The 16155-nt window shown below is 41.7% G+C and overlaps 1 protein-coding gene across 7 annotated transcripts in view; it reads right to left on the reverse strand.

Annotated features, from left to right (window-relative positions):
• LOC126871995 (obscurin) overlaps positions 1-16092 on the reverse strand; it is a 45788-nt gene extending 29696 nt beyond the window's left edge. For 3 of the 7 annotated variants that reach the window (XM_050631425.1, XM_050631426.1, XM_050631424.1), the window contains exon 1: positions 373-7496. In XM_050631425.1, the coding sequence (XP_050487382.1) occupies positions 373-4965 (4593 nt within the window). In that variant the 5' untranslated portion in view covers positions 4966-7496. Of the gene's footprint in view, positions 1-372; positions 7497-12470; positions 12536-12656; positions 12726-15912 lie in introns of those variants that run through there. The other 4 variants (XM_050631429.1, XM_050631428.1, XM_050631430.1 and 1 more) reach the window with 3 other exon arrangements.
• Between the last annotated feature and the right edge of the window lie 63 nt (positions 16093-16155).

The raw sequence follows: 16155 nt of genomic DNA on the forward strand, positions 1-16155 counted from the left end.
GTTTCGAAGAATATCTGTTTTCAAAGAAAGTAAACTTTTGGACGATCTTGTTTGCACAGTGACTCAATTCGAAATATTAATAGGACTTGTGAATTTTGTAGGTTGAAAATAGAAATAATAGTGGTTTCTAAAAAACACCTGTTCTAGAAAGAAATAAGGAGTTAAAGTTTGTATATCTGATCATGAAGTGTGCTGTTTGTCCAGTGACTTGTTTGAAAATAAATACAAAATGAGTGGTGTTTAATGGCAGAAAATAGGACTAAAAGTTTTCATAGTACACCTGTTTTCGAAGAACGATAGGGGGACAAATTTATCAAAATCTCGTCTTATCGTCCTCTGTTTAATGTAAAATTCTATTTCTCATTACGTTACCCGCTCAAAGCAATTGTCCTGAAAGTTGCTTAATCTCCTCAGGCTCGGCGTATTTTCTCTGCTCCCAGAATATCCAAATGACTTATCAGATCTCGACAGTACAATGCCATTACAGTCCTGTCTCTGATAAGTTCCAGTACCGGATCCATCGAGGCTACTAGCCATCGAGATAGTCCCGTACGTGGACAACATTTCAACATCCATGTCCTCTTCCTTCGCAACGGGACAACAGTACATGGAAAATCGATGCGCGGTTGGACGAGTGAGTTGGAGCGCGGAAAAAACGTGGAGTGGTTCAAAATAATGAATTCCATCCTCGTCGAGAACCGTGTAAGCCACTTCTCCAGTTAAAACAGATCTAGAAGCTTCTCTGGGTACCACAGCTTGTATACCTTGTTTTAGAATCATAAAAATCGACGATGGCTTATGGTTTCTTCTTAAAAGGAATTCTTCCATGGCTAAACTATTGTCAGACTGAAGCAGAATCGAAGGTACGTCGGCTGACGACTGCAGAGGACCTTCTTCGGGTACGATCATCAAAGCTGCGCTCTCTCTGACGAGAGTTCTCAATCGTGGGTCAGTTCTGGCCAATTCTGGATCGCTACACAACTGAGTTAAGGCGTTCATAAACGGTGGCCTCTCTTCAGCTAATTTCCTCATCACTGTCAGTCGTTTTAAAACATCCAGCGTCACTCTGTCACTGGCTAGGGCTCGCGTTGATTTTTCGTCGCTGATCACTGCCAATAAGCTACTGGCGATATTAGACATACCTAGAGCTCTGGCCAATCCTACAGCCTGCAGAAGCATCTCTCGAACGTTTTCTCCCTCGTCGTTTAATAATTCTTGAACGTGAATTTCACTAGATTCTCTGACCGCTTGAACGATGGCCTTGTGAACAGTTTCAGCCGCTTCTTTCTCCGTGACAATTGTGGAAACTTCTTCAGATACTTTTCGAAGTACCCGAGAGACCAATTCCGGGTCGTTTTTAGAAACTGTTCTGAACGCTGGGCCGACTAGATCTGTACCGTGTTCTTCCTCGAGAACCATAGATAACCTGTCCAGTACCACGTCTTCTTTCAGAGACTGGCTGCCTACAGTGGATTTCAAAATGTCCACTTTATTGTTTTTACTTTCTAATAACTCTAACAGAGCAGACTGACACAAGTTACTTCGATTTTGGGGAACCAGAAGTATTTGCAGGATCTCTTCCACAGATTCCTCGATACTAATATTCCTTTGACGTAAAAGGACGTTAAAAGCTTCGCTGATGGAAGAATAAACGAAATCTTGTTTAGAATCGTTACCATTTTCCATAGACTGACTGGTGATCGCCAGGACAGCGCTTGTCATTGCTATTTTCACCGCGTCTTTCAACCAGTAGCCACCTTCGTCATTTTCTCGTCCTTCTCCGTTTCCATTATCATTCCTATTACCATTTATAACGGGAGGCTTCGTACCATTCATCAACTTCGATTCGATGTGATTCTCCTCCAGTTGTTGTTCCTGTTGAATCGCAATATTTTTAGCTAGTTGAGCCACAGTGGATACTATCTGTGCCATTTTCACTGCGGTGGTACCATGTAAACCGAGCTTCTCCGCCATTACGAGAGCTTGTTCCAAAGCTACCGCCTTTGGATCTACATCAACATCCACAGCTGGCAAATCTGTGGCTACTTTCCTTCCCACGGACAAACCAGCTTCTGATAATTGTCGAAGCATCCTTGCATCTATGCTAGTTTCTCCCTGATGCTGAACGTGAGCATTGTAATGCAAATTTTGAGGCCTGAGTAATCTTAGTTCTTCAGGAGTGACCTCGAATCCTTGAACAGAGAATTCTACCTCACCTTCAGGCGTGTCAGTCAAATCTGGAGCTACGAAACGAGGACCTTCTTCAGTTTGAACTATCTGTCCTGGTACAAACGTCACACCCAGTTCTCCAGACTCTACTACGCGACCTGGAACGAATCTTGGTCCCTCGGGTGTATCTACCACTTGTCCAGGTACGAATCTAGAACCTTCATCGTCTGTGGAAATCACCTGACCAGGAATAAAAGTGGGGCCAGCTTTGGTTTCGACGATTTGACCTGGTACGAAACGTGGCCCATCCCCAGTCTCCACGGTCTGGCCAGGAACGAATTTTGCACCCGTTCTAGTCTCCACCATTTGGCCAGGAACAAACTTAGGACCGGTACTAGTGTCGATTACTTGACCTGGAACGAATTGCTCACCTTTTTCTGTCATTACTATCTGACCGGGTAGGAAACCATCTTCCGTCATCACACCAGGCACGAACCGAGGTCCGTCTTTCCCCCCCTTCACTAACTGACCAGGAACTATTCTTTTCCCTTCGGGTAAGTTTCTTTCGCCCTCTGGATAGAATTCTACTCCTCTGTCGGTTTGCACCATGTGTCCAAAGATTTCGCTCTGTTGGATAGAAACGTTGGTTGTTTTCGGATCAACAGGCATGCCAACAGGCCCAGCATCGTAGAACACAACCTCGTCGAACGTACTAGCTGCAGTAAACTCGATTCCGTTATCTGTTATCCTAGTTTTTCCTGGTAGAAACTTTTCACCTACTGGCGTCCTCACTACTTGACCTTCCACGAATTTCTGTCCTTTCGGAGTATCCAAAGTCATACCGGGAACGAAAGTCGAACCTACTTCAGTATCTTTGACTACACCAGGCATGAAGTAACTTTCTCCAGAATTAGAAGTCACGTATTGTCCCGGTACAAATTGTGGTCCTTGACAGGTTGAGATCGTCTGACCTGGAACGAACTTCGTTTCTCCAGTCAGAGTTTCGATAGACTGCCCCGGAATGAATTCCCAGGACTCATCGATCTGTACGCTCTGTCCTGGGACAAATATCTGTTCTCCATGATTGTCAGTGATTGTTTGACCAGGCATAAATCGAGGTCCATCAGGAGTAAGAATGGTTTGACCAGGAACGAAGGTCCCATCTTTCGACACTTGACCAGCGACAAATTTTGGACCATCGTCTGTTAGAACAGTCTGACCCTGAACGAATCTGGCTCCTTCGTTGGTGTGGAAGGTTTGACCCTGAAGGAATCGATGACCCTGTTCCGTGGCCAGTGTCTGTCCAGCTATAAATACGGGCGTTTCTTTGTTATCTTGCTCTTTCAAGTTGAGAATCTGTCCAGGGACGAGAAGAGGGCCGTCAGGAGTGTTCACGGTTAGACCAGGAACGAACGCAGGACCCTGAGGTGTTTGCAGCGTCTGGCCAGGTACAAAAATAGGTCCGTTCGGCGTCTGCACTGTCTGCCCGGTGATAAATCTCTGCGCGGATTTGATGTCTAATTTCAGACCTTTCACGTTGTGCTGAGTCGTCTCCTTTCCTTTGCCCAGGTTTTGCACCAATTGCGGAATTTCTTCCACTCTCGGTAGCTGCTCTATCGCCTCGTCACCAGCCTGTAGAAGTTTCACGTTTACGTTAGACACCTCTTTCAAGTCACTGACTGGAATATTCCGTATGGCCGACTGCAGAGCCGCGTCGGGTTCTATTTTCAGCGACGTCAATGGCTTCACGATTGATATCGCCTCGAATCCTCCTGTGCTCTCTGAGATAGGGCTAGTGCACGAAGACGTAGCACTTTGTTCAACGATTTGTGGCTTTACTTTGATAGGAGTGGGCAATTTGTCCACGATTGGTTGCATGGATGCTTCATTAGTATCCTGGAACGAGTTCCAATCCAAAGTTTCTGGTAAAGACTTCTCTGCACCCTTCAGAGGACTCGTTACCGAGATAAAATTACACGCTCTGCTTCTAGCCTGCTTCAAATTCACGTTTCTCCATGTTTCTTCCGTCGTTTCCTCCTTGAAGCTACGAAGCTTCAGTTGCTTCGTCTGCCTTAATTCTTCCTCTTCAGCGGCCTTTTCCTTCTCTTCGAAAATTTTTTTGGCATAACTTAAACCAGCTTGTCGTTTCCTCTTTCGTTTCTTAGCCTCGGCCTCCAGTCTCTCTCTTTCCTTTACCACTTCCTGGCTCGGTCCAAGCCCATCGTAAAGATTCTCAAAATCTTCTAAATTCTTGAAATCCACCGAAACATTCTTTCCTTGTTTCAGCCTGAACAAAACTGTGTCGCAGTCTCTGGATAACATCACGTCCTTTACATCGCCATCTCTGACTGCAGCCTCCAGTCTGGATGGAAATACCAGGCTGCATCTTCTTTCTCCCACCGTGTATACGAATTTTGCCTGTTCCTCTTCGACAGGAGGATGTTTCGTGTTTAACAAGTCTCTTAGAACTCTCTGTTGTTCTCCTTCTCCCTCCAAGATTGGGAACACGTAGCGATAGTCCTTGAGGATCACGTGTTTCTTCTTCTCGCCCAGGACGAAGCCAGCTGTGTAATGGTGCGGTCCTAGACCGGAAGCGTTTGTTATCTTGCATTTCGATTTGTCGTGGGCGTGGACACCCAATAAAACTGGAATGTAATGATGAGTAGGCAAACCATAGGATTTGCCAGTGATCCGGCAGAAACGTTTTGCATCAGCTGGACTGATTGGTGGTAAAAGAGGGAAGTAATTTGGCTTAGGGAGGCCCCTGCTTCTACCTGTTATCCTGCAAAAGGACATTGTTCGTCTCCACTCGTGGAGCTTCTTAAAGATTCATTTAATCGATTTTCTTTATTATTCTTCGTTAACTTCGATTTTGTTTACTACTTTTTTAATTGTCTTGTACCTTGTTTCCCTTTCAGATATTCGACGATATTTTCATAGTTCGAGTTCAATGTTGTACAGAATTAATAGATTATATATAGTTTAGTATACAAAGATGCTTGCTTATTCGAAAATGTTAGGAAGTCTTTGTTATCTACGCCAATTGCTAGAATCTTGGCATTCCATCCACGAGAACCACGGATTCTAGCGTTTGATCATTCAATCGCGACTTCCCCTTGGCGTTCTCCTTGCTCACGTCGGTTAGCGAGTCCAATGTCGACGCGTGAATCAACAGTTCACATTGTCCCCTCCTCGCCATAATTCGTTCACACGGCGACCAACGAAATCTCTCGTGACTCCGGTCGAGTACCACGCGACTGGCAAACTTCATGAATACTGGCGGGTCTTCGCCGCAAATATCCTTTATCTTTCACGCACCTCGAATAACTAAATCCAAAATCCCCACTGTGTCAAGATATCTTTGAAAAGGTCGCGGTTTCCTTGCCAATGAACTATGACGAAAATATTCTATTTTTCTCTGGTTTCAATTACAGAGATCCTCTAGGAGCTTCTTAAAATAAAGAGCCTCTGCTTACTTGCAAAGGTCGTTTATGCGAATTCTGCGTTCAATTTCCTCTCGGGGATGATTCATACCACTCATCTAGCAAACTACGGCCCGATCCAAAACGATTCATTTGATTTATCTAGCAAATACGATATCCGTTGATCGATTAGAACGAAGGTGATTCTTGGAGATAGTAAAACAAATCTCGTAAGCTGCTTGGTTCTTAAGCCGACGCGTCAATGTGCATGGGCTTATTTTTACCGTAATTTCTTTTCTCGAGGTTTCCACGTCGTTTTCATCGTGTGCTCGTTAAAAAGTATTTCGTCGAACCCGAAGCCGGTGGCTCGTGCCTCGTCGACGAGGCACGGTTTATTTTTACGTACGGGATGCCTACGAGGATTCCGTGGGAGCTGTTCGTTCGTTCGTTTCGTCCCCTGGTAGCTGGCCAATTCGGTGATTTCCTCGTCGTAGAAAAGAGCCACTTTTTTTCGTGGCGTTGCTCTCCCTCGAGGCTCACCAAAGTGACCCCTTCGTGCAATAGTTCACCTTGTTCGTGCGCAAATTTTTGGCTGTCTAGCAGCTTCTAGACGCCTAGATTGTCAGTGAGGCTTCGACCACTGATAAAACGTAGCTTGACATACTTGCCTACCGGATTGTCAAACGTCGTCGTGTCTCATTCGCGTTATTTTTCGGTTGTTTTATGATTTTGTCGCGAAATTGTGTTAGTTTTAGACTTATTTCGCGATGAAATTTCTTGCATGATTCAGTTACGAGTTGTTTTGCGATTTTATCGTGGAATTGTATTATAGTTGCGCTTACTTTAAATTTCCTCTTTCGCCTTTCTTAATAAGCTTGGTTATTAGCTGTTTCGCGATTTTCTCGTCAGATTATATCATATTTAGGCTTATTTTGTGTTTTGATACGTTATTTATAAATTACTTTATGACTTTATCGTAGAATCAAAGAATATTCGTCGACTGTATTATAACTTTAACTTATTTTCGATTTTAACGCATGTGATTAGCAGAATTTCATTAGTGCTTCGTTGTGGTCGAGCAGGTAACTTGTATCGATGTTAATGAACGCGTTAATCGTTGCGCCACACCGTTTCCTCACGCTCAAAGGTGGTCGCTAAACGTTGAGCTGTACTCGGTTCCTATTCATTTACGATAACTACGGGTGGCAAGTCCTATTTATCTTCCCCTGGCGCGATTCGGCGCGGCAAACTATTTCCACCTCGTCACTTTCACCAACCGATCTTCACCAACCACCAACCCATCTATTTTCACGCCGGTGCACTGCACTCGTCCTCTCGGTATCGGTTGTCAGACATTCGCGTCGACGACGATCAACTGCTGTTATCCGACGGCCGTATGCACTTTCGCTTCTCTAACAAGTCAACGAGCAAAGGACAAAGAAATACGCGAAAAGTATTTTAAATGTACGTCAATTTCAAGTTCTTCTGATTATTATCGATTTTCTTGAGATCAACGATCCTGGGCCCACAAATCTCTTCGTCGCCAACGTCCAACGACGATAATCACAGAGAAATCTTGTTGCAAACTAGCCACGAGATTCAATGAGAACGCTTCGATAGATCAATTACAATGTAATTCTTCTATGGATCATTCTTTCGTCGCCAACGGTAATCGTAAATAACGATGATGTCATTCGATTTTCCAGAGAATCGAAAGGTTCCGCGTTTCCCCTAAGCTCCATACACTCGTTTATTTTTCTCGTTCACTAAATAATTGCCTTCAACCCCCCTGATTCCTGTCCCAACGATCACTGTCTCTCTGAATCAGACTCGCGTGTCATGTCGAGCAGAGTTCCCGTGCTGTTCCTTACGAAAAGCGTTTTGCGATACGCGGCGAACGCCAGACTAGCCGATGTACGAAGTGGCTAAGAGCCGTTTGCGCGACGAGTCTCTCGGCTCCCCACGACCAGAAATAGCTACCCTTCTTACACTTCTCCAATACATCTTTAGAACGGAGTACACGGATCCGCAGCTGTGCGTGTCGCGCGTTCGAAGGATGTACACACGCGTGAAAAGCTGCGTGTTCCGCGGACACCACGACACCGTGTCTTTTCCCGCGTCACCGAGGGAATTCCCCGCGGAGGAACTCCGTTCTCAGAGTTCTAATTTGGCGGCATTTTGGACTATAGGTGAAGGTAGTCCTTAGGGTGAAACGCAAAGGTTTCGAGTGGAAGTTGAAAGTTTCAGGTGAGAGAAATGTAATATTAGATCGTTGCATAACGTATCGACAAATATAAATCGTTTGATGTAACTTTTTAAAATTTCGTCTCAGAGTAAAAATGATCGGAATGGATGCTGTTTTCGATTGTGTTAGGTCGTTGGGTAACGAATATCTTTTGGGGATAAACGGTGTATCTTTGAGCATAATTCGTTTGACGTGTATAGTTTGATTGCATTTTTGATCAAAGTAAGAATCATCCGTACCAACTTGTTACGTAATGAATATTTTCCTGAAATAATTGGTGCCAATAAGCACAACTTGCTTGAAGATGAAAATAAAGACTACCTATGAATATCTATTTCGTTTTATGTAATTGCATAAGTTCATTGATTTCAGTTTTATGAAAATCCAATACTCTTTACAGGCCAATTACACCAAATTCGTATTCACGATGGAATATGGTCTGAAAATTGCATTTGAATGGATTAAACTGTGATTTTGTGTTTTGGTCGCGCTATATGCGATTCATAGATGCAAATGGGTTGAAGCGAAAGCCTGATAGGATCGTATGAAAATACCAACGAAAATACTGTTCGATATAGGACAATGAAATCACCGATGGAACCTTCTAATCCTCGTGAGCTTTCTTATTGGAAAAATAGAAAGTTGTTGCAGTTGGTCGTTGGTAACTGTACTGGACGGCTGCAAGGTTTATTTAACAAACAAGCAGCGAAAAGGGCAATGTTGATGTCGACTATTTCAAGCGATCCGATTGTTGCCACAAACGCCTACCTCAGGCCCAATTTCTTTCTTTAGGACCGTTGCGTCATTATTTGATATAAATCGTGCCGCATTTCGAGCTGTACGCATGAGAAACTATTCTCGCGACCTACTTACGGTCACGATATGAAATATCGTTCGTCCGATTCGATCCTCTAAAATTATCGACCCACTGAATTGTTCCGCGAAAACCGTAGGGTAAAAGACGAAAACGATCATAAATGAACAATCTTTGCTATTTATAGTACATCGACGTAAACCATAAATTGGCGATAATGCTTCCCACTGCTTTTAGTTTTCATAGTTATTTTGTTCCTGTTCTTCAGGATCTGTTCCCTTAAAACCTGTTATTATAAATTCGTGCAACAGCGTTTCTTTTGATGTGAATTAGAGTGTAGAAAATGTACAGTTACAATTGTTACAATTCATATAATCGACAGTAGTAACAATTGACAAAGGTAACGGATACACATAACAATATATGCCTTAAACATGGTCAAAAATTTTTAATAAAAAGGTTACCTATACTCGCATGGTCGCAATTGTTAATTTCCTCTTGTTCATTGACCATTGTAATTAATTCAACGAATAGGAATTTATTTATTCCGGCGTACATCGAGCGATGCAAGTGATCTACTGCGTAATAAATCTGCCGCGCACATGTGTCAGAAACGTAATTTACAAAAGATGGATAAGGCACCTGTTACCATTTTTCAGTGATTATCGGCCGAATTTTCGCTTTCAAGATGCCAGTAAATTTCGATACGCGCGATGTACTACGGCAGAAGGTGTCAAAGAATCTAAACATCATTTGCATCTTGCAAAGTATCGAAGTGGAATTGACACATTGCCATGCGTCTTCGACGTTTGATATCGCGCGTGCGATTTCGGTGAATTTATGATAACAGTGCGAAGAAAAAGGGAATATGCGTGGATAGAATGATACAATTGATGATATGCGCACGTTTAAAACCAAAAACTGTGGAATGTGAAACGAAAATAAAGAGCGACAATATAGTCACACCGAGCAGAAATTACTCTGTTCTGGTTATTAATTTCCTGATGACTGTCTTAGCGTTGGCAACTACGACTGCATCAAGAATAATGATATTTACGTGGAAAAATGAGCATAAGATGTTTCTCTCAGACTATAACATTGAAACGAACGAAATGTCTAAGGTCTTTGCGAAATGGCGTCTGAAGCACAGCTACGTTTAGAGGTTTGCATTTATGATGGAAAATCAAAAATTGCTCTAATCGCTTTTACCCGATAATATTATTATATTATTAGATTATATATGCTATCGCACCAAAGCCATAATTCTTTATAAAAGAGGAGGGGGAGGGGGAAATATCAATTTCCCTCATTTGCCAGACGTTTCATAACTTTATAGAAGCAAACAATCGCTCAGAACCGTTTTGTTCGGAACGATTTACGATAAAGCTTGAACTTGCAGCCAGACAATAATTGGATGTTCCAAGGTTCGCGTTGATTTACGAGAAATCGCCCGTGCGTTGAATTTTGGCCGATTCGACGGCGATAACTTCTACAGAGATGACAAGAAATCTTAACTTGAAGCACACTGTAAAAACCAAACAAATTAATTTTCTATTTCAGTGAGTCATCGGATACATTTACGTGAATAATATAAATTGCGCGTGCCATTTGTTTCAACGTTGAGAACCTCGAAAACTCGTTTCTATCGGCAATGATTTAATATGAAGATGTACGATTTTTAAGTTGCCAGACGTACGTTTGACAACCAGTTATCGTTTACTGAAAACTGTTAAACCTGCACGTGAAGCAGCGGCGTCACAGTTTCTATTGGCACATTGATGTGATTTTGATCGTCTGCCAAACTCTTCACTGCATGAGACTCAACGTGTCAACGCCACCGTGCGTGATTCATTGGATCCGCATTCGATAAAGAAACTATTTATGACACCTATTACGTTCTTCTTTCATAAATTGAATTTGTATGACGATCGAGCAGGAAGAATATTTTAAGCGATCGTGTAAATCGTTCAACAGCTCGTGGAAGGGTAACAACATGATCGATTAAATGGTTTAAACATCAAACCGATTAAAGGCGCAAATGCTAGAATTATTTAACGTTAAGCGAAATTACAATTTAATTTAAATCACCTTGGAGACGATTCTATTTCGATGATCTTATCCGAGCTAGATGGTTGCATATAACGCCATCCACGTGAATTTTGTACACAGAACCGATCTAACGGGTGATTTATGATTAAAGGAAAGCCAAATCTAAAGATAACTCGGCTATGGATCATTAGGTCCTTTGGATATATGTCAATTGACTCGACTTTGTTTGTTCCAACGACTGTGATGTTCGTCCGGTGAACTTCATACTTTAGAGCTTTGAAATTAGGGATGAAGCTGACGAGCGTTGCTCCTGTATTTCCAGAATCAAGCTATTTTTGAAATTCCTTTGGATAATTTATGTTGCAGATGGCCTGAAAATATTGAATACAGCGAAATACAATCTTCTGTAGATCACAAGACAGTTTGGAATTGCGAAATTCATAACTCCAGAATTCAAAGTATTTAGATATCAAGAAAATATGTTACTGTAGAAGTATGAAATTAAATTAATACGCTTCATCCGGATAAGTGGCAACGAACGAACGAATGGATGAATGAATAACAAGAGAAATCTTTGGATTGTTTGCTTTGCATAGCGTATGCAACGACCAGGTTTGCATTTCACCAGTTGCGAGAAGTACCAGAAGATATGTAAGACTTTCTCTGTTTGTTATAATGTTTGGTATAAAAAAACCCATGCGAGTGGATCAACAAAATCAGTAACAGTATCTTTGCTGCATGTTCCAGAGAATTGACAGAGTTCCAAGAATAATAATTATCGAAGAGCTATTAAATTACTAAGCCAGTTTCTAATTTAGAAGTTTCACTATTTGATATTTCTCTATATCTTCACATATTTTCAAGTGCAAAGTTCAGTTCATCTTAAAATACTAACATAATACAACGAGAAAAGAAGCATACATGCAAGTCCGAGAACCAAATAGTTCAACGTAAAATCATAATTGAAAACGTAAATCTACGTTTTGGGAGTTGCTCCCAATATATTGCTTCCAATATGTGTACCAAAGAATGCCAGATATTTTGTAATTAATTAAGGCCTAATTAAGGATGGAAACGAGACGTTTCGGAATCGAGTGGCATGCGCGCCGTTGGCCAGGACCGGCACGTTAACAGATTGGCTTTCCAGGAAGCGTGAAACACCGACAGAATGCGTTTCGTATAAATCATGTCGGGGACTCGGTAGAAAAAAAGAATCTGCTTGGCTGAATTAAGGGGTGAGACAGAAGCTGAAGAGAAAAGGAAGCGGTGCGGGGGGAGAGGGAGATGATCGCCGAGAAGAATGAGAGACGTGTTCGTGCATTGCGGGAGTAGTTGGAATGGCGGTGAGTTCTTGGTTGTCTTCAGTCTTTGGCATCGAACCAGATATTCTATCTACCTTCGTGCGGTGCGCCTTGGTTTTAGTTTAATTTAGATGGCGGTATCGTGACGTAACGTATTTAGCGTGGAGGCATATACGTCTTGTTAGTTGCCATTTAGCCAATTACTCAAAAACGTTTGATGTTTCGCCCTTTATTCGCGTTGTTTCCTTCAAGAATGCGCAGTTAATGAGCATGTAAAACCGCAATGCCAGTTTGCGCGCTATACGTCACTTTGATAGGAGGAAGAAGCTTCCGATAATAAGGGCGAAATAGCCGTTGCCTTCGTGAGATTATTGTCATTGATATTATTCTCTAGGGGTAATGTTTCTATTACTCGTGAGAACTAAATGTTTTACGAGGTAACGTTTGGAATTGATGGAAGCGTAACTCACCCTGCCTGACGACTCGATCGTGATTCCCTCTCGTCTGATGACTCGAGTTATCTCCGCTGAAATTTCTGGACACAGATTTAACAACGGTGTTATTAAAACTCTACTGTTTGTCTTGCATTTAAAATTTTAATGTTTCAATTTGTTTGGATGTGAATCTTTTATCGTACGAATCATTGTGTAACTTACCTTGTTTCGATTTGGACGTAATTGAAGTGTTGGAAGCCATTGCGGTGAATTCCACATTACATTATCATTCTAAAAATTAATAAGAAAAAGAACTTTAAGTTACGTTATAATATTTAATTTATGTTCTAAATTCTGAATCTCCGTTTATGATGGTAGTGCTGCCATCTCAATCTAAACGGTGATTCAAATATCGGATTTCAGTAAAGACGTAAACTCTTTCTCGACCAGTAGGTAACTTATCGACTTTGTTAAATCATTTTCTGATTACATATTTTCTCTTTCTATTAACAATATAATCTTTAGAAAGTAATGTAGAGTGATCAATTATACAAATTCATAACCCCACATTCATCACTTATACTCTATTCAGTGTCATAAGAAAACGAATCACTTTCACGAAACTCAATCTAAATTTACCTTAATCTCTTCATATTTTACTTCGAATCCATTATCAAACGCATACAAAAACGTAATGATTATCACACTTTTTCTCACAATATTTTTTCAGCTCTTCTATGCAATTTAAACACGCAGGAATACAAAGGAATTTATATCACGCACTACGCCTGCGCACTGAGTCATGCGCAGTTCTCTTTAGCGCGCAATTTTGATTTCACCAATATATTTTTCTTTACTTTACTACTTTAAAAAATCACATATTTAAACGGAGAACGTTGTCATCAAATCCCAAACATCTGTTTAATAAATGTAGCAAGGCTGTACAACTGTACAATAATGTTATAAATATTACTATACACAATATAGATGTTGTTTCCGCGTATTTGCGCGGTAAATTTAAATATTTCATGAAAAGTGTGGCGGTCACTAGGAAGTTTCGATCGATTTCATGGGGGATAAATCGAACGTTGTACGTAGATGGTTAAAGTGGCGTCGGTGGATCAACCTTTAGTTTAAGCGAAATCTATTTCCGACACGCGGCACCCGTATTCGTTCGTCTGATTGGCTGGCCACCTAGCACCGCACGATGTTGGCCGCATTTTCTTGTATTTCGCCTCTAATCGGGTCACTTCCGCCATTGATTTCGACGTCGAAATCCACGCGCCAGACACGAAGCTTTACGTTGGTTCATACAACGCGATGGAGGAAGTATTATCGGACCAGCTTGATAAACAGTCTGAATTGACTGCTTTAACGCCGTTCAGCGAGAATATACTCGTACGATACCTTTCATAAACCTAACTGAATTGAAAATGTAAATTATACGCAATATTGTAACGAAAATTTAATTAAACTAAATCAAAAATAACTTTAAAAATCATATTTTTGTCACATTTCAGAATGAGGTTAATAAAATATAGTGATTTCAAAAAATAATATTTTTATATTTTGTTAACTATTACTCCTTAATTCTTTGATGATCATTTAGTCCCAATTTTGTTAAAGACAACGAGGAAGAAGTAAACATTACGCCCTCGATAAGGATTCATCTCCTTTGATGCCATCAAATGAAAATAAACTTGTTCTGCTAATCCAATTCAATCACCAACAGCCGATACTACCGTGTAGACTCGATCGAATTCTTTTTTTAGACGTTGAAATGGTGCAGAAGCTGAAAAGCCACGAATACTGTACAATTTACATCCATGTGTATTCGGAATAAAGCTTCAAGTATTGAGCCTTAAATTCTACGATAAAAATTTGTCGAAGAACGATAAAAGTACAGTAAACATCAATGTTAATTAAGTATCATATCGTGAAAATGACTTGCGTTATTGAACGATTTACATTATTGCGCGCTGTAGCAACTTGTTGTGTCTCAAGAAGACATAACGCAGTTAGATATTTTGAGTAGCGCACCTTGGAAACGCGTGGGCTACCTTCATCGCGGTCATGCTCGTTTAGTCATCTTTCCGCGAACCTAAAAACTTGGCCTTCGACTGGACTGTTCGCGGTTTAATTCACTGGACGAGTCGTGTCGCGGTGGAAACTGTGCCAGCAAAATGGCACAGCTATTTTACGACGCACCTTGGGCATGTAACACAGAATTTTATTTCATCGCGAGTTTCACGGCATAGGTTGATGGATCAAAGTCGTACCAGTATCATCATCCCGTTAAGAAGACTTTGATGTTTCGACTGCAGTCATGATATAACTTTGTATTCCTCTCAATAAATCGTTTGAGTGAGAAGAGAGAGAGAAGCTTTAAAGCGTAAGCTTAAAAAGACTGATGTTAAAAAATAATGATAAAATAGATTGTATTACATGAGAAGTTAGATGTACAGTCGAAAGATGAGTCGACGTTTGTGCAGTTATTTGCCGCTTTAACTAAATATGTCGAGAAAACGAAAACGATCAGTTATTTCCACGCGAGAGAAAGCTATTAATCATAGAAGTTTTCGCAGTAGACGAGCGATAATCAGTAGAAGATTTGTTACACCCTATTCGCGTGCTTCCGCATGGCAAGTTGACAGCATTCCATATCTGTCACCGCGCCGACAGCTCGTCGAAGATAAGACAGGCTCCGTATACATAAATATCGCGAATACTTTCTATCGTCTGATAAGAACCGATGAAATGAATTTCCTCGTTGAACAAACGTTGTCTTCATCCTTGAGCTAACTTAATCTTCCCTGATCTTTCTCAATTTTCTTAACTATCGACAGTCATCAAAATATCTCCGTTAATCGAAAAGATACGCTACTCTTTATCCAGAATGTAATGCAGAATGTAATGACACAATCGTACAATTTTATTCCGCTAACGTATCTAACCCTCTCCGAGCAACAAATTAATCATCCGGTGCGCAATAGAGAACTCAAGGCCGCGCTCGCGTTCATTTCATAACATACCAGCTCCGCTTATAACAGTTTTTATTTTTCAATTGCACGTCACTGATATCTCGAAGACGATACTCCTGGGAAAGCAGCTCATCCACCATGCGTCCCGAAATAATCGGTCGAAATTCACCGAGCATAGGCAGCATCGTCCAAGGCCAGTCGCGATAATAACAAAAAATCTATCGATGACAGTGAAAGAGAGACACTAGGTCCTGTCTAGCAGGGGATGGTCGAACGAGGAAGTTGTAAACCTTCAAGGAACCCGGCGAAATGGGGTTCGAATGGTGGATCCGAGCGCGAAGCCAGCACGCTGCTGTTCGTGTACCGCTTGAATGCGAGATCGACACTTGCACAACACTCACGAAAATAGCACGACGACGAGCTGACACGATGGCCAGCGAAAGAGGAAAGGACGAACGTACGAAAAAGAAGCTGGTGAAAATGCTAGACGGACTCACCTCCAGTTAAACACATTCAGAGTCGGTTTATCGAGTTTCTTTGTCGTCGACGAACGAAGGAAGGTCGCGACCCTCGTCAACACGCTGAGCACTGGATGTACACGGTGGATCGATGGATCAGCCACTGGATATATCGTTCACCACTTTGCGTTCGGAATCCCCGAATAAATCCCCCGAGGCGGTGAGGAAGCCAGCCGGCGGCTATCTCGAGACTGCTACCAATGCCAGCCGCAAGGCGTCCCG

Source organism: Bombus huntii, chromosome 12 (assembly GCF_024542735.1).
Source record: "Bombus huntii isolate Logan2020A chromosome 12, iyBomHunt1.1, whole genome shotgun sequence".
In the NCBI taxonomy this organism is placed as follows: domain Eukaryota; kingdom Metazoa; phylum Arthropoda; class Insecta; order Hymenoptera; family Apidae; genus Bombus; species Bombus huntii.